This window comes from Ambystoma mexicanum, chromosome 2q (genome assembly GCF_040938575.1).
Source record: "Ambystoma mexicanum isolate Mex_15411 chromosome 2q, UKY_AmexF1_1, whole genome shotgun sequence".
In the NCBI taxonomy this organism is placed as follows: Eukaryota; Metazoa; Chordata; class Amphibia; order Caudata; family Ambystomatidae; genus Ambystoma; species Ambystoma mexicanum.
In genome coordinates, this window is record NC_090924.1 from 453445443 (window position 1) to 453472821 (window position 27379).

A 27379-nucleotide genomic window follows, 5' to 3' on the forward strand; every position below is an offset into this window, starting at 1 on the left:
TGGGAGAGATCCAGGCCCTTTCCTGCAAGCCCCCGTACTTGACTTTTCACGACACGAGGGTAGTGCTCAGGACGCACCCCTCCTTCATGCCCAAGGTGCCGTCGGACTTCCACCTCAACGAACCCTTGGTGTTGCCTGTTTTCTTCCCGTCGCCTTCGCCGCCGGCCGAAAGGACTTTGCACTCGCTGGATGTGGCTAGAGCGCTGAAGTTTTACGTGGACCGCACGAAGTGTTTTCGGAAGACGTCACAACTTTTTGTGAACTTTGGACCTGTCAATCATGGGAAGGCTCTCTCAAAGGCCTCCATTTCCAGATGGCTCTCCGGCTGTATCATGTACTGTCATCGGTTGGCAAACCGACCGCTGCCTGGCCGTCCGAGAGCCCATTCCACCAGAGCGATCGCAGCTACCATGGCGTTCCTATCTGGTGTGCCCTTGCTGGACATCTGCAGGGCTGCTACGTGGAGGTCGACGCACACCTTCACGAAATTCTACTGCGTCGATCGGGATTCCAGGGAGGAGGCCAGGGTCGGCCAAGCAGTGCTGCGCAATCTGTTCGCCTAAGGTGAGCCCGGTGAGGAGGTAAGAATTGCTTAATGTTGAGTTTGATGTAATGCTTAATGTTGAGCCTTTGCCACCTCCCGTGGTTGTGCATGTGTGTACTGCTATGTATTCTTTATTCATGAGCATGTGAATCCATGCCAGACCCCATGCTGGAGAAGGAACAAGTTACTTACCTGTAACTGTTGTTCTCCAGCATGGGTCTGGCATGGATTCACATGCAAAGCCTCCCGCTTACCCCTCTGCGGCTCTTCACTTGGTCACACTGCCACTTCACGTGCTACCAAATCTGAAGATGGCTGCCAGAGGCGGGGTTTAGGTAGAGGGCGATCATTGGCTGTGGTCAGTATGACGCAGAGATCAGTGATTGGTTACTACTACGAAAGGCAGATCAGAAACGAAACTGATACTGATTTTTTCTTTACCGAGGATTCCCAGCCTGACGACGGGGAATATTCATGAGCATGTGAATCCATGCCAGACCCATGCTGGATAACAGTTACAGGTAAGTAACTTGTTCCTTACCTCATATACTGCAGTATCATTGCTTTGGGACAAACTCACATGAACTGTACAGCGAAGGACTACAATTTACCATTTGTAAAATGATCAATGATGATCAAAAGTATAATGATAGACAAAAAATAAAAAATATCACGGCAACTCCATGTTACCAAGCTGTTGCGTGGAATATAATAATGTAATCTCAGAAAGAGACAAACAGATGATCCCTAAGTGACCAAAGCGGGTTGCCAGTTGGAACACTAGAGGTTTCAAACATATAATAAAAGATAACCAGGCACTTGAAAAATTACGCACATGCTATACATTTATGCTTCAAGAGCTCTGGCTGGACTGACCAATGTATATGAAGGGGTACCACATATACCAGGAACTAGCCAGTAAAGGCACGAAGGGAAGACCCTATGGAGCACTAATAGTTGGAGTGAGCCAGAAGTTTGGCTCCAAACTGATGACAATCGATCCACGAAACAAAAATATGCTGGCGGTAGAGATTGAACAACAGGCAATGGGAACATCTTGGAAACTCCTGGTGGTAAATGTGAATGCTCTGCCAAAACTGGACGATCTAGGAGAGCTCAAGGAAGGAATCGAGAGTGCATTAATAACAACAAATGCAAATCTAAAGAACCAAATGGTTATAGTAGGAGGAGACAAGATGCTATGACAATATTGAATGTGCAGAATATGAAAACGTAAAGAAAAAGAGGTATCATGACCCAAAGACAGGGAATAAGGGCTATAGCTGGATAATGACCATACGACAATGGGGTCTTTCGATGATGAATGGTAGGACTCGAGGGGATATACCTGGAAGGGAAATAGTGAATCAACCCTAGATTATATTTTTGGGAATAATTAATGTCTAGAAAGAGCACAAAGCTTGACAATAACCCCAATGATAAATGGCGACCATAAAATACTAATTCTAGAAATTAATAAACCACTATATGAGAATTGCCCTAGTGGCTGCAAAAATATATTTGTCAACCATGCAGGAACGACCATTCGCTGGACAGGAGCCAACCTGGAAAGAATCAAAAAAGAGTCTGAAATATTTTGCAAAGAGGTTATGATTGAAATAAAACATCTTTCAGTAGACGAAATTGAAAACCAGTTTTACGAATTAACAAAGAAAACAGGCGAAAATAAAATGAAACACAAGACGCTATGTAAGAAAAATGTGTACACATAAGATATGGCCAGCCGTGACGCAAAACGGAAATGAGGAAAAAATTAACAAAGTTACAGAACCTGGGGTTAAATTTCAACCAGTTTAAAGAGGCTGTTACCAATGATGGTTGCGAGACCGAAAACACTCCATTTTAAATCAAAACTGGCAATCAATGATCAAAATATTAGCCAGCAAAAACAGAGGATATGGGCGAAACTGGCTAAAGCTAAATTAACAGTGAAGCCCATCCAAGGAAATTCATGGGTGACCCATTTACAACAAAAACAAAATAACAGGCCGGAAGAGCAGCTTAAACGCAGTAACGAAAAATGGCAAATGCAGTTCACTGTGGAAAATATGAAAGCTGCGATCACAAAACTAAAATACTCTAGAGCACCGGGCCATAATGGACTTGCGAATGCCATTTTTAAACAAAACCCGCAAGAATTGGCAGTGATACTGTGTGAATTGTTCAATAAAGTTTGCAGGGCCCAACAAATACCAAAAACTTGGTTACAGGCAATAATACTTCTGGTATATAAGAAAGGGGCACGGGGCTACCCTATCTAATGCTGTCCATGCTCGACGCCTCAGCAAAACTATTTGCTATTTTTGTATGCCAAAAGCTCCATGAGTTGGCCAATAGAAAAAAGGTATTACATTTCACACAAACAGGTTTTAGGTTGGGAGCAGGCACTCTTCATAATCTAAGAGTTTTAGATTCATGTATTGGTGACACACGACCATCGAGAGGATGAACATTATATGTGATTTTCGTTGACTACGCTGCTGCATTTGATAGCGTAGATCGCAAAAGATTGTGGACCAAAATACGCAAATGGGGATGCCCTAACTAGTTGATACGATTGTAGAACAACACATAAAGGTACATAAGCTCGAGTACGACTAGATATAGATGGCAGCTCCACAGTTCCTATCGATATATCTTGTGGGGTGCGACAAGGTTGACCGATGGCAGCGCTATTCTATAATTTGTAAATGGAAGATCTCCCAGATTGGCTTGTACCTGTGCATGGTTACTGCCCGAAACGAGGAGGGAAATCTATACCATGTTTAATCTATGCCGGCGATCTTGTGCTAATGAACTACACATCTTGGAATTAAAGAAATGTTCACAACACTTATTAAATATGCAAAAGAAAATAAACTAAAGATAAACATGGGAAAAACCCAAATTATGGCTTTCTCCACAAAAAAAATCTCCCACCCAGATATTGTCACAGAATTAGGACTGATAGAATGTGAACTCCTACCCGTACCTTGGCTTAGATGTGAGCAATGACAGAGGTTACAAAAGTATAATCGAAAATAAACAAACTAATGCAAAAAAAACGAATAGAGCTAATAGCAAAATTTGCAAGAGAAAAGGCCGGGTTCTCAATAGAAGGAATTAAAATTTTATATAAGCAGTGCTTTAGCCTGATGATTTTATATGGGCTGGATGCTCTTGCAATGGAAAAACTAGAATGGTTAGATGTACTGGAAGGCCGGTTCTGGAAAAGACTCCTCAAATTGAACCCTAATACACAAATACAATATATTCGCCTAGAACTAGGATTAACATCTCTAAAAAGTATGGTATGGATAAAGAGTGGATTATTACATCTAAAAATCCATTCATCCCCTCAGTGTAAACTGCTGGGCCTATTAGATGATGGATCCAGAAAGAATGAAATACTCGAAAACCTAAGTGATACTGTATTCAATACAATACAATGGCACCCGTTGTACCACAAAAAGACCTTGTATGTAAAATTGAAACAGATATACGCTAACAAGATCAAAGCTTGGGATTGGATTAAGAACTACAAACATATTGAACAACTAAAGAATTATACTTATGTCTCTGGGATAGTACACAAATACTTACAACCAGAAACGTACTTTAAAATAAAAATGCCCAAGCCCAGCAGTCAGATATTTTCGACTAAGGATGAAAACCAATCAACTTCCTCTATTGACATTGATGGGCGCACAACAAAAAATCCAGCGCGAGGAAAGAACATGCAGAATATGTAAAAATCCAAACATTCTGGAATCCCCACTATGTTTTATTACAATGCCCTGAATTGAGCACTGAATATACGACAAATTTAGGTCACTTAGTACATAACTATGACCACATCAAAAGTGATGCCTTCTGGGCATACTGCTTAAACACTGAGTCGCAGGCAGTACACATAGGTTTGTATATTATGGAAGTGTATAAAAAAAGCTTAAACGAAAAGTCTGATAATAACGCGTTGAATAAAAATGTTAATTAGTTGATTTAATACAAAGGTAAAGATAACAAGTTGAAAACAGAAATTGGGCAACCCTGAATCCAGTTGAAATATAATGGTATCCCTAAACTGTAAGGATCACAGAATTTTAACAGAGTACTGTAACTTTTGCAACCAATGGTGATGTTTTAACGATGTTGCGTATGCATGTAAAAGTGATTTTAGATACAAGAATTTTTAAATAGAAAAGTATGTTGTGTTTTAATCAATGGATTTTAAGATCTAATGTGTAATTTTCTGTAATTTTCTACAAAATGTGTAAAGTTTTCTTAAAACTAAACAAATAAATAAAAATAAATTAAATGTCTGTTCTATTAATACAGAAGAGAATGTAAGCCAGTCAAGGCTTTGTTCTAGAACAGGGCCATGGAATATGACTGTTTCTAGGAGGGAAGGGCCTGGGAGTAATATGGCGGGAGTTATTCTTGGCAAAAAGGATGGAATATGATTAAAACGACCTTCCGGCAGGCATGGTGAAGAGGGTCCAGGGGGGCACCGGGAGTAGAAGTATTAGAACTGAAAAGGCCCAAATGGCACAAGGTAATAATGGGGTTTTAAAAAGTGAGGACTGTGCTGGGAACTAGGTAGGGTCTGTTTTTTGAGCCAGCAGTAAAAAGATCTGGCTGGTCTTTCTCTACTGTTTATACTTTGCATCTGTTATTCTAGTTTCCTTTTAGGCTATAACTGCACCACTCCTTTGTGTTATAATGCTTTGCCTGCCTTGACAATCCATTCTGCCTGGTGTTTGAACAGGAAACATGAACCTATTCCTTTTTGCTCACGCAAGAGAGATGAACGTTTTAGCAGTTTTAAAGTGTTTTTGATGACTTTGGGCAGGCGTCTGACACCTTTGGGTCTCCAGATGTTTTGGACTACAATTCCCATCCAACCTAGCCAGCATAGTCAATGGTGAGGGATCATGGGAGTCATAGTCCAAAATATCTAAAGAGCCACAGTTTGCAGACATCTGACTTGGCTTCCTATTTTCATGTATCGCCACTATTTGTAAAAAGTTCACTATCCTGCCCACCTATCACCCACTGATGCAGAGGATTATTGGCGTATTTGATTGCTGTTGTATTGAGATTTTCTGAGGTGGGTAGAGTGTTTGTTGTAATGCAATTATCTGTGATGTAATAACGTTGAAGAGTAAATCTGCACACGTGAATGAGATTGCCCGGAGCGTCAACTGCTGTCATCTTTGCATTGAGCGGAAGGTCCTATTGCTTGTCTCTCTCTCTCCTCTCCTGGCAGAGCTTCTCCTGGTTCCGGAAGGTGTCGCTGAGCCTGCTGCTGTGCCTGCTGTGCCTTCTCATCTCTACCTGTGTGGCCCCCTACCTCTTCCCGTATTTCATCCCTGTGTATGGAGACCGGCTGCTCAGGAAGTGAGTGTGTGATGCGGTCTCCTTCCCTCACCATCTGATCTTCCTTCTGGACCCTTAGCCATCACCTACTCCCATCTAGTTTAACCGAGTCCTCACTCAAACCCAAATCCAAAGCCTCCTCCCTAAATTGCACCTGCCATCCTCTCCTTTCTATCGCCCAATCCAAAATGGTGCCCCCCACTAATTCCCACGGCATGCTTCCCCCTTCCCTATCACCTAATCCCCAAACCTGTACACATCTAATACCCGTGGGCCGACCACTCCTCCCTTGTGTTGTACACAGAGAAGTCTCCTGTTGCCTAAAGATGGGGAATGAGCAGGACCGTATTGTCTCGCTGCAGTTTGGGGTGGGGTAAGAGCTGTCCGGAGAGGGATCCCATTTAGTCTTCATCAATTAGATGTCCTATTTCTCTTATTCTCTCTACTTGCTCAGTCATGCATTTGTTTTTCTCCATTTTTATAATGCCGCTCCTCCCCTATCTCCTCTATCCCTGCTTTGGTGCACCGGTTCATAGTGTTCTCTTTGTCCTGCCTTGCTGTGTCCTACAATGCATTCCATGCGTCCTTCCTCCTACACCTCTCCACTTGCAGCTCTCTTGTTAGTCCGTGGCCACCCATGGTGCTTTGCTCCCCTGGACCAGAATGTATTTTGTAAAGTGTTTGTAGGCAGCTCTATCCCATTTCATTTTATAATCCAGGTCAGGTCTCCATGTTTCCGTGTACTGTATTCTGAATGCAGTATGTTTAGATGACATCACGACAGTGCTCACTGAATGGAAGTGCGTATTTGCTTTTACTATTGCCTGCTCTCAAGGGCACATATACCTGACAGTATATAAATGCCAGCACTTGCACTTGGGTGTGCAGGAAATTGTCTGATGATGGTAATAGAACAATTGCTCTCCTGATATTTGTATACAATTTCAAATCCACTTCATAGGAATGGAAGGCTCCAATGGAGCTGCCAGGATGCTTGGAGCTGCCAGGATGCTAATTTATTGCCTGCAGTTTTCGTACATTTTGCAAGCAGTCGCTCAGCCAACAGAGCTAGATTACCAGCTGTTTGACATTGACCTGTTTACCATAGGGGCATGCATTAACTATATGCATTCTCCTTATTTTCATATTGCAGATGCCACCATGGAAAATTCCATTCTCTGAGCTATTGATGGTTTTCTGGGCTAGTACAATTTTGACCACAATCGGTCAACTTAATTGGGGAATGCCACCTGCAAGTTTCCTTCAGTGGGCTGGTAAACATTGCGACTCTGCGTTGCTTAAAACCAATTCCATCCACCATTCAAACGTCCCCAGAGTGAATATGTGCCATAGTAACCTTCGTATGATCAGTTCACGGCCCCTCTTAAATGGCTGTTATCAGCCAACCACCTCCCAGGAGCAACTTGAAGATCACCTTCTTAGTTATCAGGAACATTGATATTATTGGAGCTGGAAAAGGATGAAGCTGGCCTTTGGTTTCTGGCCCTTGGTGTTTTGTGGCTGAACGCATTAAGGAGGTTGCCATTATGAGTGCCAGGGGTTGGGGACATCATTTCTAAAATGTGTTGCCTACATGTGAGTGGGCCAATGCGTTTGACTCCATAGTTATGAGAGCTTAAAGTTGGTGTAATGTGAGAGCCACAACTCATTCAATGGGCAAAGTATGTTTTAGACAGTAGACCTATTTTTTTTATTGTGCTTTAACCAGCTGTGCAGTCCTACTTGACATTTCTCATGCACACTTTCTCCCTTTTTACTCGTTCACATTTGCTTCTCACTCTCCTTCACCTTGTACTTGGTTCACTCCGTCTAGTCCTTCTCCATCTTGCACTTTGCTTACTCTCCCCCCCCCATCTTAGCTCAGTTTGCTTTCTCCATTTCATAGTTCATTCAATTGCTTCCTAGTCGCATTTTTTAAGTCTTTCCTTCAAGTCGTTTAAATCAGATCTTTCACTGTACTTTTCTTGCTGCAATTTGTTCCTGTCTTCCCCTGCGGACTCTTCGGTCTACAGCAAGAAACGCAAAGCTAGGTAATGGCTTCTTTGTACTTTTTCCTTGCTTTTCCTGAATGCGCTTCTGCTTTTTGCGCTCCTGCTGAGGGCTGTTGTCTAATCTTGATTCTTTTTCTTTTGTGTGTTTCTCTCTGCTCTCATTGCCTCGTATTAGGGGATCTGTGGTGAGGTGAGTTTGCACTCGTCTTTGATGAAATCTTATCTACATCAGGTTGAGGGTGACGCAGTGGGATTGTATAGGTGATTAAGAGCATCCAAAATGAAATGCTTTGCTTTTTATTGATGGGGCATTCTGTATGTGCCTGAGATCAGCTTGCAGAACAAACAAATAGCCATGTAAGTGATGTATTTAATTGCTTGTTGAGTGCTCACATTCCTAGTTAACCAAGAGAAATTAAGTGGTCCTAAACGCTGGATTCAAGTGGTGATGCAAGAGTGATTGCTAAAGACAGCAGTTCAGGTTTCTTCCTGGGCACATTTGTCCTCCATTTCAGAGGTGTGTATGGTGCATGTTCTCCTTACTTGCTTTGGTCTAAAACCACCTCTTCTGCCTTCAGTTGTTTACTTTCTTTTTTGAAGGCCTTTGATAGAAATGCTAGGAGAGCAGCACAGGAGAGGCAAGGGTGGGAGCAGGTGATTACCCCGATCGGATGGGGATCGCTTGCTTTAAATGTCTGTGCACAAAGGCAAATCGTTTGTAGATTACTTTTGTTCCTGGGACCAAAGCAGTTTTCCATTTGATGGGCGATTTGCTTATTTTGGCTTATTTACGTGTGTACGTGTTTACTTTGATACCTGTATTTACCGATTTCATTGTACAGCTCTACAGCTCATATTACCCCTCTTAAGACTAGCCTGGCTGCTCAGTCACACTAACAACCTGTGTAGTACAGGCCTATATTAAAAGGTGAGTTACTGAATACCAAGAGATAAGTCTTGTGTAGTCCCACACCAATTGGACTGCACTAATTCTTACCTAACACACAGCTATTCAATGTAGGTAAACCCAGGGCAGACTTATTCTAGACAGGCTATACAGCAGGTCAGGGGGAAGCAAGACCCGGTTGGTTAACTTATACACTTATATTCTGAAAGAAATAGGTGAAGCCAACAGCATTACCTTTGGGAAGTGGGAGAACCAATTAACAGTTGAGTAAAATAACCTTTTATTTTTATATACTTTTAAGAATGGCAAAACCCATTCAAAGGATATTAAGAACCTTTGTAACTGCTCATATTTCAGAGGGGCGGTTACCAACCAACTCTTTTGCAAGTAAGTAACATTTAAACACTTTGCGTTTACTAGGCAAAAGGTCCAAACATAAGTCGTTGGTGTGAACATTTCATGGACACTATATAACACACACACATAAAATCACCCTAATTAAAATCTAATCGGAAAGTGCAATGTTCTCCACAGTATGCGTTTAGGAAACTGTCAAATGTCACATTTTCACCCTAATTTTGTGCAAATCCAAAATTGTTATGGATCATCATATAGATCCCACCATCTATTATCTACCCAACATGATTTGTTCTAACACTCATAAGGAACACTCCATATAACTTCTTCAGGGGTTCCTGGTCCTTCTAAACACTTAACAACTTTTACAAAACGATCTGTGTATTGTGAGAACTGCTATGCTGCTGTGAGCTGTACAATCTATAAATACAATCCTCTTTTCGTGGTCGGGGCTCAATGACCCTCTCCTTCCTGTGCATACATTGGTCCCTAATTAACCCTGTATTTATTAAGACAGATTTTACTCAAAATGTTCTGGTCTTGTTTCTTAAATATCCATTGTTGATCCTTGCAACTGTAGAACAGTATCTTATTTACTGTCTGTCATCCAACACTTTCTGTTGACAAAGGAAAAATGGAATCTGGGTTACTAACGGCAGTGTCTGGAGAGTGTTCCGCTCAGCTATCCTAATCCATGTAATACTTAAGCATTGGACGTCTGAATTGACTCCCCTGCGAGATACGCTATGTCCCCTCTTTTCGTGCCTGTAAATACATGTTGAACATCATCTCAGGGCACCCTATAATGTACCTTCACATTTACATCACAGGCTCTACTCACTTGCGCCTAGTTGGCATAATGTTTCAGGCAGGTCACTTTCACTTTGTCTCAAAAACTGTCACGGGCACTGTTGCTAGTCTTCTTACTCACGCCGCACTTATGAACATCTCTTCATAGAGTCCTTCAATCGAAGTGCCCCAGATGTCTCCTTACCTGGATCCAATGTATCGTGGCCAGCTCTCATTAAAACCCAGGCATTCGCTGGGGTTGGTAAACATGCCCGCGGGTTGACTAACTAAACTAAGTATGCGTTGCCCCTAGCGACCTAGTCACATGGGTAAACGCATATGTACTCGCAGCCTGCCATCTTGTAGGGGGTTGTTTCTAGTCAAAATGGACACCCCTCTCCTGTGGGACTCCCTTAATCCATTACAACCTGAATATGTCTTAGATTATTAATATGTATCTTGAATACTCTGATCTGTATAGTTCTCTACTATTGCAAGTGTACTTGCAGTTTAGATATCAGCAACTCACGGGCACTCTGTCCTGTATTAGCAGTCCATACAGGTGTCTAGTGTTATAGCGTTTGTTGACCCAGGGAAAAACTTCATTGCTGCAGTAAAAAAGCCCCTACAATCTCCTAGAGTGTTGAAGTCCCAAAAGCCTCGCCTTTTATGCAAAATCCCATTCATTCACAGCCGAAGGGCTGTCAATCAACTGGGGAGAGGCTGCCCTCAAGGACAGTAATAGAGGGGAGTAGAGCAAAGGCTTCCCTGGCCAAAAGCATGACAGGGGGTCAACAAAACCTTGCAGAGGAGCTAGGTTGCTACTAGCTTGAAAAGAGATCACCGTAAAGTATAAAAAACAGGAAGGTTTATTTCAACAAGAAGACATATTTACACAATTTTGATGTGCCGTAGCACATGGTATATGCATACTGAAGTACATTTATTGTCTGCATATTGGTAGGTTAGTACAGTAAGTGACAAGCTATTGCATGTATTGTTCACAATACATGAACATTGTTGACACATTAGTTGGTGTTTCTGGTTCGGTAGGTAGATGGCAATGGGCAGTGGCTGGATGAAGTAGAGCAGCGCTGGAAAATTGTACCGAACTGTCTTCAGGACATAAAGTCGCGGTCGGACTAGTGAGATGGGCGTCATCCTATAGTTTAAGAATGGAGAATGCATTTAGATACAGTGATGCAGAAGAATACCAGATAATCAAGGAGGAGCTGCAAGGTGTGGACCTACCATGTGCAAGTAAGTTGACGCCATGGCTCTGGTCTTGCTGTCCCAGCTGCTGATTAGCCCGAATCTAATTGGAAGGGAGTCAGACATGACTATTATGGTACATGAATACTGTACAAAAGTACTCGAAAGAGTAAAAAAAGGTGCCGTGCCTATGCGCTTAGTGCAAGAGGGACGCAGGTCTTTAAGTGCATGGAGGTAGCGGTGCCTCATGAAGCTGTTGGGGGCCCAAAGGGATGGCTCTTGTTGAGCATAGTATATCAAACTGAATGACCTCCGTGTATCGGGTAATGGAGAAATTAGCCATGCCTATGCGATTGGTACGTCAAGAAATTGCCCCGTGAGTCTGGTGGCGACCAAAGGGAGGTTGCTGAGTTGTGAGAGTCATACAAAGGCAATGTGCGTAAGTACGGTAGCGGATGATGTTCGAGTGAAACCACCTCAATGGTGATAATAGATTTCGGGGTTCCAGACACGTGGTTCGATAACGCTAGTGAAAAAATGAAAGTTAGCTAGTTAAGCGGCCAAAATCTTACCTGTGCCGAACCGAGAAGAGAAAAGAAGCTGTCACTCTAGGCAGTAGTGCGCATGAGTGCCTGATGGAACAAGTATTTATCCAGAACGAGACCGAGACGAAGCGCGGGGATTGCGCATGTGTCAAAAGATAGTATCTGGGATGTAATGAGCGTTGGCGCTCTGTTGCGTCACTATTCAAGGAAAACAACCTGAATGGTGCATAAAAATGGTGTATTGCCACAATGCTAACTGATCATGAAAAACAATATTTTAGAAAACATTGTTGTATGCATGCTAGTCATAGTGACAGGGCTGTACAATTTAGAGGTGGACGTTGTCATGCATTTGTTGCAAAGCATAAAAACATAGACATCAAATGCATATATGTTGTACAATTGAGTAATCCATCTAATACTAAACAAGTTTGGTACAGACCATTGTTCTGTACAATTTAGAGGAAGATATTGTCATACATTTGTTGCAAAACATCAAAACATACAAACATGAAATGTATATATGTTGCACAATTGAGTAATCCTTCTAATACTAAACAAGGTTAGTACGGCTGCAATTTTGGTGTGTAAAGTGCCAATGGCATTAAAGGCAGTTGGGGCAGGCCGTGTTTGATGTAATCTGGGTCGGTTTAGTTTAAGGGATACAAAATATAAGGAACAATATGAAACCTGTGTTATCACATATATGCATACATTGTCAAATAATGAAAATTGGATGACCGTTCTGTTTAGTGGTGTGGCATAGTATGACAGTAGTGGAACACCATTTGGCAAAAATCAGCTTGCCTACACATTGATGTTTACAGAGGAGAACCAACAGCTCTATTTGTTGAAAAAAAGGTTCCATTCAATGTAAATGTTCACGCCCTGTCTGACAGAATCCAGGCAGTAAATCCATTTTTGCTCAAGTTTGCCATGTCACTATGACTAGCATGCATACGTTTTCTAAAATATTGTTTTTCATGATCAGTTAGTATTGTGACAATACACCATTTTTATGCACCATTTATGTTGTTTGCCTTGAATAGTGACAGAGCGCCAACGTACATTACATCCCAGACACTATCTTTTGACATATGCGCAATTCCCGCGGTTCGTCTCAGCCTCGTTCTGGATAAATACTTGTTCCATCAGGCACTCATGCGCACTACTTCCTAGAGTGACACAGCGTCTTTTCTCTTCTCGGTTCGGCACAGGTAAGATTTTGGCCGCTTAACTAGCTAACTTTCGTTTTTTCACTAGCGTTATCGAACCACGCGTCTGGGCCCCCAAAATCTATTATCACCATTGAGGTGGTTTCACTCGAACATCATCTGCTCCCGTACTTAAGCACGTTGCCTTTGTATGACTCTCACAACTCAGCAACCTCCCTTTGGTCGCCACCAGACTCACGGGGCAATTTCTTGCCTTACCAATCGCATAGACACGGCTGATTTCTCCATTACCTGACACACGGAGGTCATTCAGTTTGATATACTACGCTCGACAAGAGCCTCCGTGGCCATCCCTTTGGGCCCCTATCACCTTCACGAGGCACCGCTACCTCCATGCACTTAAAGACCTGCGTCCCTCTTGCACTAAGCTCATAGGCACGGCACCTTTTTTACTCTTTCGAGTACTTTTGTACAGTATTTGTGTACCATAATAGTCATGTTTGACTCCCTTCCAATTAGATTCGGACATCTGACCTTCGCAGACTGCCTCCTCAGCCGCATTAATCAGCAGCTGGGACAGCAAGACCACAGCCATGGCGTCAACTTACTTGCACATGGTAGGTCCACACCTTGCAGCTCCTCCTTGATTATCTGGCATTCTTCTGCATCAACGTATCTAAATGCGTTCTCCATTCGTAAACTATAGGATGACGCCCATCTCACTTAACCAAGTCCGACCGCGACCTTATGTTCGGTACAATTGTGCAGCGCTGCTCTACTTCATCCAGCCACTGCCCATTGCCATCTACCTACCGAACCAGAAACGCCAACTAATGTGTCGACAATGTTAATGTATTGTGATTGTGAACAATACATGGAATAGTTTCACTTACTGTACTAACCCACCAATATGCAGACTATAAATGTACTTCAGTATGCATATATTATGTGCTACGGCACATCAAAATTGTGTAAATATGTCGTCTTGTTGAAATAAACCTTCCTGTTTTTTATACTTTACGGTGATCTCTTTTGAAGATAGTAGCAACCTAGCTCCTCTGCAAGGTTTTGTTGACCCTCTGTCACTCTTTTGGCCAGGGAAGCCTTTGACTCTACTCCCCTCTATTACTGTACTTCTCAACCCTCTAGAGTCAGGGCCCCGAAAAAAGAGGGTTCCGCCCATTATTCTTCCTTGCCCTCAAGGGCAGCCAGCCGGACAGTCCGAACTAGTTTCAGTTGGGCACATCTAGAGACAAAGGACAGCAAAGTTTCTGGACCCTCCCACGCTTCCTACCTTTCCAGACAGACTGGAGCCTGGGTGGGCTAAAGGGCTGAAGCCCACCAAAGGCAGAACACACAAAGGACTCAAACCTACTTTAAACAGAATAAAAGCCCAGAAGGAACTGACAAACAAGAAATGGTGAAAAATGACTGCGGCCATTTTGGAAAAATGGTTACCCATAGGTGCTGAGCTGCAGCTGAGAAATTAGCCTGCCAGTATCCTGCACAAAAGGTACGAAACCACTGCCACCAGCCATTCAAGTTAGTCAGTGTAACAGAAAGTAACCCCACCCACCCCAGCACTCCGCATAGGGTGGTGTGTGCTGGACCCACAACAGAAAAGGTAAGTAAGATAAGTAATCTCGCTGTTCTTGGGAACTGTAGTTCACACAAGAAAATGTATTTAAACTTTGAGTGAAGGCCAAGGGACATCTCAGTGGCACTGCACAGAGGGTGCTTTGTGTCACTAGGCAAAAAGCAGATGCCTATGGAGTTTACCAGACTCCATTAAATAGTACAAAATCCAGTCAGAGAAAAACACATGAGTGGCGAAAAGCTTCACTCACTCAGGAGGTAAAAAAATCAAAAAGATCCCAGCAAAAGAGCTGGGTGTCTGTAAAGTTAAAGGGAATTGGCACAGAAACAGAAAATTCTCTCTAACACTTTGTACCTTGAGCATCTTTAAGATTGCTATTTCCATGCCTCCTTTCTCGCCCCTCACCAGCTACACCAAGCCGCAGCCGTGCCAATTTGTTTCCCCATATTTACGCTCCTGGGCGACCTCTGCAGGAATCACACTTCCCTTTCAGCTGCAAGCCTGAATTGTTCTGGTTTGTCTTTGAGTGGGAGGAATAAGGATTTATCCTGCCCCAGCCGAAGTTCCAGCACCTTGATATCTTTTCCAAGGTACATCATCTTGTGCCTTACCGCCTGTATGAGCCCAGTCTCAGTACCCTGCATATCCCCTGGAAAAAACCTCGGAAACGTCTTACACACTGGCCGTGCGTGGAGTGGAGCCTAGGTTATTTAAAAAGAAAAGTTGAAATCGCAGTGCCCAGCTCACTTTTAAATGCCACATCTAAAAGAGCCTGGGGTTTGAATCGCCACTGTGGGCGTGATTTTCATATATCTATCATATTCTCAAATTGCAGGCTCTATTTTACCGGGGAGTGGTCCAAAGGGTTTCTAGGGAACCAGGCGCAGAAAGTAGTCCTGCGCATCAAATGGTGAGAATAAAGTGAATGTGGGAGTACATATTGTGTACTGAGGAATAGAATGGGTAGTCAGAAGTTGCGTGATTTAGCATCCGCGATAGACCAAGGAGATTGAAACGTGACATGGATTTATGACTTTCCTGCGCTGCTGATGTAATGGCCTTAGGTCTTGTGTTTGAGCGGTGTATGGTTGCGTTTAGTATGGTATATAAAATTGCCTGCCCGGATTAAATGAGCACCCTGCTATTTTTCTATTTTTCAGGTGTGCTGTGGCTATTTTTTCTGTCGTTTGTTTGTTCTGAGCTCCTTTGAGGGGCTCGTCACTGTCGGGATGGGGTAAAGGCTCGTGGTTCATCTTGATTGTTTTCTCCTTCTCCTTTTGTTTGATTCAGTTCCTGGTCTTTTTGGCAGCTGCCATGTGGATTGTGGTAGATGAAGTCCTGAAACAAAAAATTGAGAATCGTGGCCAACAACTATATAGGGAGCCAACTGTACCAAGGAGAACGTCTAAAGTACATGAATATTTTTCAGGCATTGGATTGGTTGAAGGGGGCAGTGGTCATGGGGAGTCGATTCATGGATTTGGTTCCAAAATTGTCAAACAAAATGTCTTAAGAGTGTAAATTAGGCAGGGAGTGGAAGAGCCAATGCCCACAATCATGTGAATAGTACACCAACTGAACTGGATACTGAGAAATATGCCTTAATAACTGCCCAGATTCTGCTCATACTTCAGAAAAAGAATATTTAATACATTTTGCGGTGTTTGACTGGAATCCTGAAAGCCGGTTTACTGACTTCTGAGATCCTAGAGCTTTATTTTGTTGCATTCGAAGCAAGAGAAGTGGTGCATGGTAACATTTCCTTTTTTGATGCAATCATCTTAAACATGTAGGTTGTTGGCTGCATTTTAAAGTTGGATTTAGTGGTAAGGTTTGGTACATCTGCTCCAGCTAATTAGTTACTGCTACTTCTAGAGTGAACCACTTGTGTTTAGGATTCTAGAGCACTGAGGAAATCACTTTAATGGGGTTGCTGTACCAAGAATGTGTGTAAGTTGACTCTTGTGAGAATATTTTTTAAACGTTTTTTTTAAAGACTCTCATTTAACCATTTTCAACATACAGCATATGGAAACAATAGGCAGTGACATCTGTCCACATATACATTACTATACCATAATAACGTCAAACACCTAGAAGCATGCATTATCCTCATATGGAATAAACCTACTCCCCTCCATCCAGACAGGACCCAGCCCGCCAGCCTACCCACCCCCCGCAAAACGTGTATGCTAGCTAGTTGCACCTAATCCGGCACCCACCTAAGCAACACCACATCGTCCACACCCAGCCCTCCAGACCCATTGATGTGTATGTCCTCAAAGCACCCCCAACGGTTTATAGTGACATCATAACTGCACACCACCCCCAACCATACTGCATGCAAGTCGCCTCCCACCCCCACCCCCACCCCCTGAATAGCATACACTCTATGGTGGCTACAGGTCTGAGCTGGCCTCGAATATGTCCCAAACTGTGATAAACCTCATCCTCTGTAGGACCCAGAGTTGCAGCCACATTTCTCTCTGCCCTGATCCACTTTTGCATTGCCCTCAAACAATCACCCTCCCTCGGTCCAGACTATGCCTTCCATGCCATTACTATCGAGCGTTTTGACAATACGAGATCCTGTGCTACCACACTGTTTAGTGTTTTACCACGCCTCCCTTTCCTGCTAGGTTATAGCCCTACCAAACACTGCTTCACCTTCAACTGGATTCTCACCTTGATCAATCTAATTATTTCTTCCTGAACTGCTTCCCAAAATCCCATCACCTGAACGCAACCCCACCACATGTGTAAATCGACCCAAGTCTCCTTTTACACCTCCATAAATTCGGGTCAGCGCCCAGAGCCATTTTAGCTACCATCACCAGGGTGATGTAGGCACACTTCACAATTTTGTATTGGTTTTACTAAAACCTAGCATTCCAAGACACTTGTTTCATATGCAACAAGACTGTCCGAAAACTGTTCCCCCTAAATCTCGGCCCCATTTTAGCCTCACCCAGCCTCCCCATCCCACCTATCTGGTTAAGTACCCCCAATTCAAATGGATTGTCCTCCCATGCCTTCCTCCTCTTTGACACTTGTTGTCCAGCTTCAGCTGCTTCGGAAAAGAGAATTCGGCAGAGGGCGCTGTGCATCGATGGCGTCGAGTCGATGGCCCACGAAGGTCTCTGTGGAGGATGATGTCATCAAAGGCATATATAACACACGCAGTGCCCATTGGCCACAGTTTTGTTTTTCTGCAACAGCGATAGCTTTGAGAGCGAAATTCGGCACGCCTCACATCTTGTGACGCATTTGTTTAATATTGTCTTCATCATTGACACTGATGACTCCGAGGTCCATTTTCAAAAGTGTCAGGATTGCGGATCAAAAATGTCCCTCACTGATCTGTTTGTGGTGCCTTGGAGCGGACTACGACACCTCCGACTTTTCAAAATGACAGTCCCTGACTGCTAAAGCCTTGAGGGAACAAAAGGGGAAGCTGAAGGTAGGCAAAATCCCCCAAAAAATAAATAAATAAATAGAATCTCCTACCTGATCTGTGAAACTTTGACTGACGAGTTGAGAGGTGACTCTGCTTGGAGGAAGAAGAAATTGAAGGGAAGGCACCGCAGGTCAACTTCGTCATCAGACGCTTCCCCCGAAAGAGTTGCTTGCCCAACTAAGAAATCCATTCCAGCCGAGTGGGAAGCCTCCAGGGCTGAAATGCTTAAGATTTTTAAAAAACAAAAAAGCCATGCTCCTACCGAGCCTTCGAAAGTAGGCGCAAAGGAAAGGTCTAGTCTGAAATCCCACGCGCCCTTGAGCCCGGGGGAAAAAGGTCTGATCCACATCGTGACCCTTCTAGGCGTCGATCCGATGTTACATAGAAGGATCATTCAAGACATAAGGAAATGTCGAGGTCATCGACACCTTAGATGCTCGCCAAACCCTCGATGTCCTCGACCTTTGCCAGCTGGGCCCCTCCTTCTACGGCGCTGATGTAAAAAATGTAAAAAGCATTGACGACTTCTGTGGCGTCTAAAAGCCAAATTTTCCTAAAATAGTAATTCCTGACAAAATATATGCTCACTATCTAAAAAAGAATTCTTTAAATCTCTTCGATTTTTGAAGAAGGGGAGCGGTCTGATGATGTTGAAGCCCCATTTGGCCTACAATATGGTACACTCAATGTACCAGATAGTTTCATCTCAGAAGAGTCCAGAATGAAGCACCTTTATGGCCATTTGCAAACTGCAAGTGGGGTAAATACCTCACCCGGACTTGAATCTGGGAAGCCAGAGCCTGGGGAGCATGCAGATTCTGACATTCTTAACAAAGGTCCACAATCTGATCCCATCTTGCCTTTCCATATGGCATTGCAGAAAAGGGTGGCTAGGAACTGGGAGACTCGGGAGTTGATAAAAATTTAACTAAGAAATACCGCCCTTCCAGTAATGACCCTGACTACCTGTCAAAACACCCCTCTCCGGAGACTCTGGTGGTGCTTGAAGTTAACTGTTACTTCCAAACAAGCGGCGTACCCTACCATCCCTCCTGATAGGGACACCAAACACGTAGATGGATGGGCAAGGAAGGTATTCTCTGTAGGGAGCATGGCACTAAAATCTGCCATATCCACTTGTGCCCTTGCAAAGTTTTCGTACACTCTATGGGATTGTATTTCCATGGTGGCAGAGCACATTCCCGAGGACGATGAAAGAGGCCGCTTCTTAGCTATTATTAGAGACAGCAAAGAGGCTATGTGCGAGTCTCTTCAGTCAGGTTTGGAATCTGCAGATGGTAAAACCGGGACCGTTATGCACAGATTTGCATGGTTGAGAGTCAGATATTTTTTTTTCATAACATTTTATTGGGTTTTCATAGGTAAGAATTACATGATTATATCATGAATCAAAACAACAGAACAACAATCTTGATCAAGGAGCATGCCAATGTCTCTTGTTAGGTGCGGTGAGTGATCACATTTGAGGGCCGAAATGTTCAGGATAGCCAAGGGGGGGGGGTTTCGGCGGGCCTGGTTGTGGTGGGCCCTAATTGGTGATTAGTGTAGTGGGGTCATTTGCAGCCATCTGGTTAATGGGGGCCTTCTGGTGAGGGCCGGATATCTGGCAGCATAGTCCATGAATGGGTCCCATATATTAAAGGCTCTGTTCAGAGAGCCGGAACGGATTGCAGTGATTTTTTTCTAAGACCGCTATGTCCCAGCATATCGCCCACCAGAGTGCCACTGAGGACCCATCTTTGTCTTTCCAAACCCTGGCCATAGCGATTTTCGCCGCTAGGAGGAGGTGAGAGCACAGCCGGGGGATGTGGCCTGAGAGTGGGAGAGCGCCCTCAGCAGTATCGCCCAGTAATATAATTCCAGGGTCCCAGGGAATGGATAGGCCGGAGATGTCTTTGATGTGTTTAATTATTTCTCTCCAGTATCGCTCGGCTTTCGGGCAGGACCAGACCATGTGAAATAGGGAGCCTGGCGTCGCACACCCGCGCCAGCATGAACCAGAGATGTTCGGGTTGGCCTTGTTGATTTGAGCAGGGGTTATATAGTACCTGTAGCAAATTTTGTAGTCCCCCTCCCTGTTTGTGATGCATTGCGAACTTTTGTGCAGCCTAGTGCAGATTTTCCCCCAGTTTTCGATATAGATTTCCCTGCCCAGGTCCTTTTCCCATTCAAGCATGTACCTTTCTTTTGTGGATGGGTCGGCCCTATCTAGGAGTCGGTAAAGAGTCGAGGTTCTGCCTTTGATAGTTGGGGTTGTGAGGGATAATTCCAATGCTGTTAGTTCTCTGGAGCATTTTTCTCTAGTCTCTCTATGAGCCAATGTCAGATTTGAGTGTAGCGGAATCCCTCCCGCTCGTTCACCCCGAATTTAATTTTGCATCTCTCAAATGTGATGGGCGTACCTGCCTCGAGGAAGTCACCGGTTGTTCGTAGGCCGCCCTCCCTCCATGCATGGAAGTTCTGCAGCGACAAGCCAGGAGAAAAGTCTGGGTTCAACCAGATGGGGGTGAGGGGACCCAGAGAGCAACGGATTCCCCATCTGTGGGCCGCGGCCTTCCAGCATCTAGCTGTAGTGCTGGTTGCGGTTAGTGGGCTGCTTGTGGATGGGGCTGGTAGGTTGGGCAGATGTGGTAGGGCAGGGGGTGGGACAGGGCACCAGGCTTCTTCGATATTCGTCCATTTCGGTGGGTCTGATTCTTGGACCCAGGCAAATGCGTGGGATAGCTGTGCTGCCATGGCGTATTTCACCAAGTCAGGGACTCCCAACCCTCCCCTGCGCTCTCCCCCTCATCATTATGCGTTTGTTGCTGCGGGGCTTCTCCCCCCCCCCCCCCATACGAATTCTTGGATTTTCTTGTGTAGCGCCATTAGTGCTGGGCCGGGGATCTGGGTTGCTAGTGCTGTGCAGTGATATAGCCATCTAGGGAGTAGGTTCATTTTGACGGCAGTAATTCGACCGAACCAGGAGATCTCCTGCGGTTTCCACCTTTTCAGATCCTCCTGGAGCTCTCTGATCAGGCTCGGGAAATTGCTGGAGTATAAGTGTCGCGGGTCATTGGGAATCTGGACCCCTAGGTTAGTGATTGGGCCTGAAGACCATGGGATCGGCATGGGGTGGGGGGCTGAGTGAAGCCCTTTCCTGTTTAGTTAGGTTGACTGCGAGGGCGGTGGATTTATTGAGATTAACCCTGAACCCAGATAGCCTTCCGAATGCCGTGATCTCCTCCCACAGGGCGCCCAAGGATTCTGCAAGATTGGATGCGGTTACTAACACATCGTCAGCATATAATGCTATTTTGTATTCCTGATCTCCCACGAATACCCTTTTTATTCTCGGATTTTGTCTGATTTTAGCTGCAAAGGGCTCCATGGATAGAGCGAATATAAGGGGTGAGAGTGGACAGCCCTGTCTAGTGCCTCTGGATATGTGGATTGTCTCAGACCTAGAGCCATTGATTCGTAATTGCGTGATGGGGAACTGATAGTTGGCCATTGCCCAAGTGATGAAGTTTGGACCGAAGCCGAGGTGTTTGAGAACAGCCCGAATATATCCCCAGTCAACCAAATCAAAGGCTTTGTGGGCATCCAAGGAGATGACCGCCATTCCCAGTTGTAGTCTAAGGGCGCTCTCGATGATATTTATCGTTCTTCTGATGTTATCATGGGTCGCTCTCCCTGGTATAAAGCCCGTTTGATCACGATCGATCAAGGATGGTAGGATCGGGCCCAGCCTGGTAGCCAGTATTTTGGCGAAGATTTTGCTGTCGTTATTGAGGAGTGAGATTGGGCGGTATGAGGTGGCCATTTTAGGGTCTTTCCCGGGTTTGTGCAGCAACACCGTAAGTGATTCTGCCATTGAGCCGGTGACTGATTTCGAGAGTAGGAAAGAATTGAAAAGGGAGGCCATGTGTGATGCTAGAATTCTGGCAAATTTTTTATAGAAGTTCGCTGATAGGCCGTCAGGGCCCGGCGCGTTGTTCTTTAGGTTTTTAATTACTTCCATGAATTCTCCAGCATGGGGTCTGGCATGGATTCACATGCTCATGAATATTCCCCGTCGTCAGGCTGGGAATCCTCGGTAAAGAAAAAACCAGTATCAGTTTCGTTTCTGATCTGTCTTTCGTAGTAATAACCAATCACTGGTCTCTGCGTCATACTGACCACAGCCAATGACTGCCCTCTACCTAAGCACCGCCTCTGGCAGCCATCTTCAGATTTTTACCGCACGTTCATGTGTTGGGATCCTCGTGCTATTGCTCTCGAGCGTTAGTGCTATTTTTTCGCGCTTTTTACAAAAAACTTCGATTCTTTCGGTCAAAAGAGCCTCAAGCTCCACCGATCCTACATCCGATCAACGGGGACCCGTGTCGGATTCATCTGTGCCCCTCAAGGGTGAAGATTTCGTCGAGCTACACTTCGGAGGACTCCAGAAGCTTCTCAGGCCCTGTCTCGGAGATGGCCCAGGAGAAGGGAAGCTCGACGCCCGGAAAGCTGTTCAGGGTCTGCCCTGGATGCCAGCTGCAGAACGTCTTCAAGGAGGACGAACACTCTTTCTGCCTTTACTGCCTTCATGAGGACAAGACGCACGTGGAGAAGGACTGTGCGTTTTGCGGCAACATGTCGGAACGGACCATGAAGGACCGCCATCAACGTCTCGCCAACTGGCTGGAGGGTAAGAGCCCGTCTGGCGAGAAGAAGAAGAAATCCGAGCGGTCTTCTAAGACCTTTGAGGGCGCCCCGGCGACGGGGGCCCAACATAAGGCCAAGCACCGCGAGTCCGCTGGCACCGGGAGCGCCGAACGGTCGGGCTCTGCGGGCGCCAGGCAGGGCGCACCCTCCCCGGCACCATCAACCACGAGCCAACGCTCTGGGTCGGGTAAGAGGAAGGCCGAGCACCTGGCGAAGCTCCTGGAGAGGCCCCGGTCGAGCTCTAAGGCAGAGGAGGAGCGTGGCAGTGCCCCCTCCCTCAAGGATAAGGCGGTGAGCGCACCTAAGGTGGTGAAGGCCTTGATCCATCCGGCCAAGCCCTCTATCGAAACGGTCGCGGCGGCCCTGGCTCAGCCTGTGGTGGCTGCACCAGTGGTGGCGACCTCAGGGCCCAGAATCTCCCTGCCTCCTCGGAGGGAGTCTTCCTTTGTGCCCATCGATAGGACCCCCGTGAAACCCTCCGTGGGGAAGAAGAAGGGGGGGCAGGGCGTCGTCGTAGAGTCGGCCTCAACCTCAGAAGAGGAACTGATCGAGGTCTTAAGCCACGGCCTAGGCGTGGAAGAAGGCCAGCCCGTCGGAATGGACCCCGACGCAGGTGACGACGACATCGTCGAGGATACCGACGGGGCCCCTGCTCGCCCGTCGGATTCCCCTCTGCCAGCGCCGCAAGACAACTCGGCGGCCATTTTGTTGGCCATACAGTCCTTATGCTCCGAGATAAGGACGAGGCTACCGTTACCGACGGAGGAACCTCTCCCGTCGGGGGATCCAGAACCGGGACCTTCTGGTGTTCCCCCTACCAAGAAAAGAAGGATCCATCCACCACCTCCTTTTCAACCGTCGCGCCCCTTCCAGCCCTCCTCCCCGTCCACCCGAGGGGATGATACGGGGACTGACACGGCAGCGACGGGTACGGACGACGAGGCATACGACGAGGATTTTCCGTCGTCGCCTCCCACCAGGGCCTCTCCGCCCGACGAGATCGGATCTTTCCACTCCATGATCTCCAGGGCTTCCGAGCTTTTCCAACTCTGCCCTGAGGAGAAGAAAAAGGAAGGCTTCCTTTATCAGCGGCGCGAGGCCAAGAGGAAGACGGTCCTCGCAGTGCCTCTGTTGGACGACATTTGGGATGAGGGCCTTTCCCTCCTCAAGAACCCTTCCACGACGCCAGCTAGAAGAGACCGGTACGAGAAAAAGTACCGGGTCCCGGACACGGCCCCCCTATGCCTCCGGGCGCAGCCTACCCCGGACTCCGTCGTCTCCGCGGCAGCCAGGAAGAAAGCGGGGGGGGGTGCGGCCTCCACATCAACTTCCCCGCCGGACGGCGAGGGAAAGAAATTGGATACTATGGGGCGTAGAGTCATCTCGTCGGCAGCGACGACGATTAAAGCGGCCAACGCCTTGGCTATCGTGGCCCGCTACGACAGGGAGCTCTGGTACAAGATGGCTCCCCTGCTGGATTTTCTGCCGGACGACAAGAGGGCGGAGGCCCTTGAGATCCTGCAGGAAGGTGAGGTGGCCTCGGACCACGCCATCACCGTGGCGACGGACATCGCCGACACTGGATTCCGCCAGCTGGGCAACGGTGTTTGCCTTCGACGTCGTGGATGGCTCAAAGCTACGGACTTCCGGCAGGACGTCCAGACCAGAGTCCTGGACATGCCCTTCGACGGGAACAACCTGTTTGGCAAGACAGTGGACGATTCCCTTCAGGCCATCAAGGCGGATACTGAGACGGCCCGGGCCCTTGGAGTCCTGCAACGACGGACGCCCTTTCGGAGCGGCGGAGGCAAGGGCGCCTCCAAAGGTTCCGGCGGCGGTTTCGCTTCCTACCGTCAAGCGGCCCGCTCGTCGTCGCAAGAGGCCTACAGAGGACGAGGCAAGTCTAGCGGACCCCGCCGTCGTCGCCAAGGAGGTCAAGGCGGCAAGGCCGCGTCCAAGCAGGATTGAACCGGCCTTGGGGTCGGGCCCCCACCGAAGCACCCCGGTGGGAGGCCGGCTGGCGGGCTTCGTCAGCGTGTGGGAGTCCATCTCCACCGACCGTTGGGTGCTGGACGCCCTGGCCCGGGGCCACGCGCTCGAGTTTCAAAGAAGGTGCCCGCGCGTCCCCCCCGTGGCCAGGAAAGAACTTCACGTCCCTCAACTTCTCCTGGAGGTAAAGGCGATGCTCAGAAAGGGCGCCATCGAACTCGTCCCAAAGAGGCTTCGGGGCTCCGGAGTCTACTCGAGATACTTCCTCGTGAAGAAGAAGACGGGAGGATGGCGCCCCATTCTGGACCTGCGACGTCTGAACAAGTTCATCAAGGCGCAGAAGTTCCGGATGGTCACCCTCCAGCACGTCCTGGGTCAGCTGGAGGAAGGAGACTTCCTATCGTCATTGGATTTGGAGGATGCCTACTTCCACATTCCCATCCTAAAGGGGCACCGCAAATTCCTCAGATTCGTGGTCCAAGGGCGTCATTACCAGTTCAAAGCCCTTCCCTTCGGACTACGGTCGGCACCCAGGGTATTCACCAAGTGCCTTGCACCGGTGGCGGCGCAGCTGCGCCGCGAGGGGATCCACGTCTACCCCTACCTGGACGACTGGCTCATCCGCGCCAAGACGAGGGAGCTCGCCGTGGTCCACACGGCAAGGACCGTCCAACTCCTCACGGACCTGGGATTCTCCGTGAACTACGCCAAATCCCACCTGGTGCCCGCGCAAGTCGCACTGTTTCTGGGAGCGAGGCTCGACACAGTGTCCCTTCTGGCCTCCCCGTCGGAGGAGAGGACCAGGACCATCTTGGGCAAGGTGCAACGGATGTTGGTGGCCGACGCGGCCAAAGTGAGGTCCATCAAGTCCCTCCTCGGGATGATGTCTTCCTGCATCTACCTCATTCCCATGTGCAGGCTCCGGATGCGCCCGTTGCAAGAATTCCTGGATGCGCGCTGGATCCAGACGACGGGCAGCTTCGAGGAAAGGATCAAGCTCGACGAGAGTTTCCGACGAGCGATACGGTGGTGGGGCACCCGCGCGCATCTGACGGCGGGCATGGACTTCCAGACCCCAGCCCACCAGGAGACTGTGACCACGGATGCCTCCCTGGAAGGGTGGGGAGCGCACACCGAAAATCTGCACGCAAGGGGACTCTGGCTCCCGACGGAGAAGTCCCTACATATCAACGTCCTGGAGCTCCGTGCAGTGTTTTGGGCCCTCAGGTCCTTCCTTCCGTCCCTCAAGGGCAAGGTGGTGAGGATCTTCACCGACAACACCACCACCATGTTTTACATCAGGAAACAGGGCGGAACCAGGTCCCCAGCGCTGTCCAAGGAGGCGCAGGACCTGTGGCATTGGGCCGTCGCCCAAGGGATTTTTCTGGTGCCGTTTCATCTGGCAGGGATAAAAAACACCATCGCCGACTCACTCAGCAGGGAGCTGCGCTCGTGCCACGAGGGGGGAACTACGGCAGGATCTGGTGGATCGCCTCTTCCGAAGGTGGGGCACACCCCAGATCGACCTGTTCGCGACGGCGACGAACACCAAGTGCCGGAGGTTCGCCAGCAGGTTTCCCCAGACGAGGAGCATGGGCGATGCTTTCTCGTTCCCCTGGGAGGGCCTGTTCCTCTACGCGTTCCCTCCCTTGCCTCTGCTAATCCGGCTCGTCAACCAGCTCAAGAGGTCACGGCGCAGGATGATCCTCGTCGCACCTGCGTGGCCGAGGCAGATATGGTTCCCGGACTTTCTGGACTTGTCAGCGTCCCCGCCGATCAAGCTGCCGGCGGACGCGGATCTACTCTCCAGGGAAGGAGGCGCCATCCTCCACCACGACCCGAAGTCGCTGAACTTGCAGGCCTGGCTCCTGCAGCACTAGAGTTTGGAGGATACGACATACCGGCCGATTGCAGAGAGGTTCTTGCAAAGGCCAGGGCGTCCTCGACTCTTAAATGCTACGGACACAAATGGAAGAGGTTCTCTGTCTGGTGCCACGCACAGAAGATTAACCCTCTACGGATTACGGCTCCCCAAGTACTGCCGTACCTGCTGACGCTGGCCAAAGCTGGTCTGGCACATGCGTCCATCAAGATCCATCTTGCTGCGATCTCCCGATACACCAGAACCACGGGCCGGACGTCCTTGTGGTCTCATCGTCTGGTGAAAGAGTTCATGAAGGGACTGTTCAGATCGTTCCCGCCGGTGAAGGCTCCGGCCCCGGCGTGGGAGCTCAACGTGGTGCTGACCAAACTCATGGGACCTCCGTTCGAGCCTCTGCACTCGGCCCCGTTGAAGTTTCTATCGTGGAAAACAGCTTTTCTTGTGGCCATCACCTCCGCACGACGAGTGGGAGAGATCCAGGCCCTTTCCTGCAAGGCCCCGTACTTGACTTTCCACGACACGAGGGTAGTGCTCAGGACGCACCCCTCCTTCATGCCCAAGGTACCGTCGGACTTCCATCTCAACGAACCCTTGGTGTTACCTGTGTTCTTCCCGTCGCCTTCATCGCCGGCTGAGAGGACTTTGCACTCGCTGGATGTAGCTAGAGCGCTGAAGTTCTACGTGGACCGCACGAAGGGTTTTCGGAAGACGTCACAACTCTTTGTGAACTTTGGACCTGTCAATCAGGGGAAGGTTCTCTCGAAGGCTTCCATCTCCAGATGGCTCTCCGGCTGTATTATGTGCTGTCACCGGTTGGCAAACCG

General features: G+C 47.4%; 1 protein-coding gene across 3 annotated transcripts in view; it reads left to right on the forward strand.

Annotated features, from left to right (window-relative positions):
• PORCN (porcupine O-acyltransferase) overlaps nucleotides 1–27379 on the forward strand; it is a 425271-nt gene that overhangs the window by 226172 nt on the left and 171720 nt on the right. For 2 of the 3 annotated variants that reach the window (XM_069647549.1, XM_069647551.1), the window contains exons 6-8: nucleotides 5814–5944; nucleotides 7957–7974; nucleotides 8111–8125. In XM_069647549.1, the coding sequence (XP_069503650.1) occupies nucleotides 5814–5944; nucleotides 7957–7974; nucleotides 8111–8125 (164 nt within the window). The remainder of the gene's footprint in view (nucleotides 1–5813; nucleotides 5945–7956; nucleotides 7975–8110; nucleotides 8126–27379) is intronic. The other variant, XM_069647550.1, reaches the window with a different exon arrangement.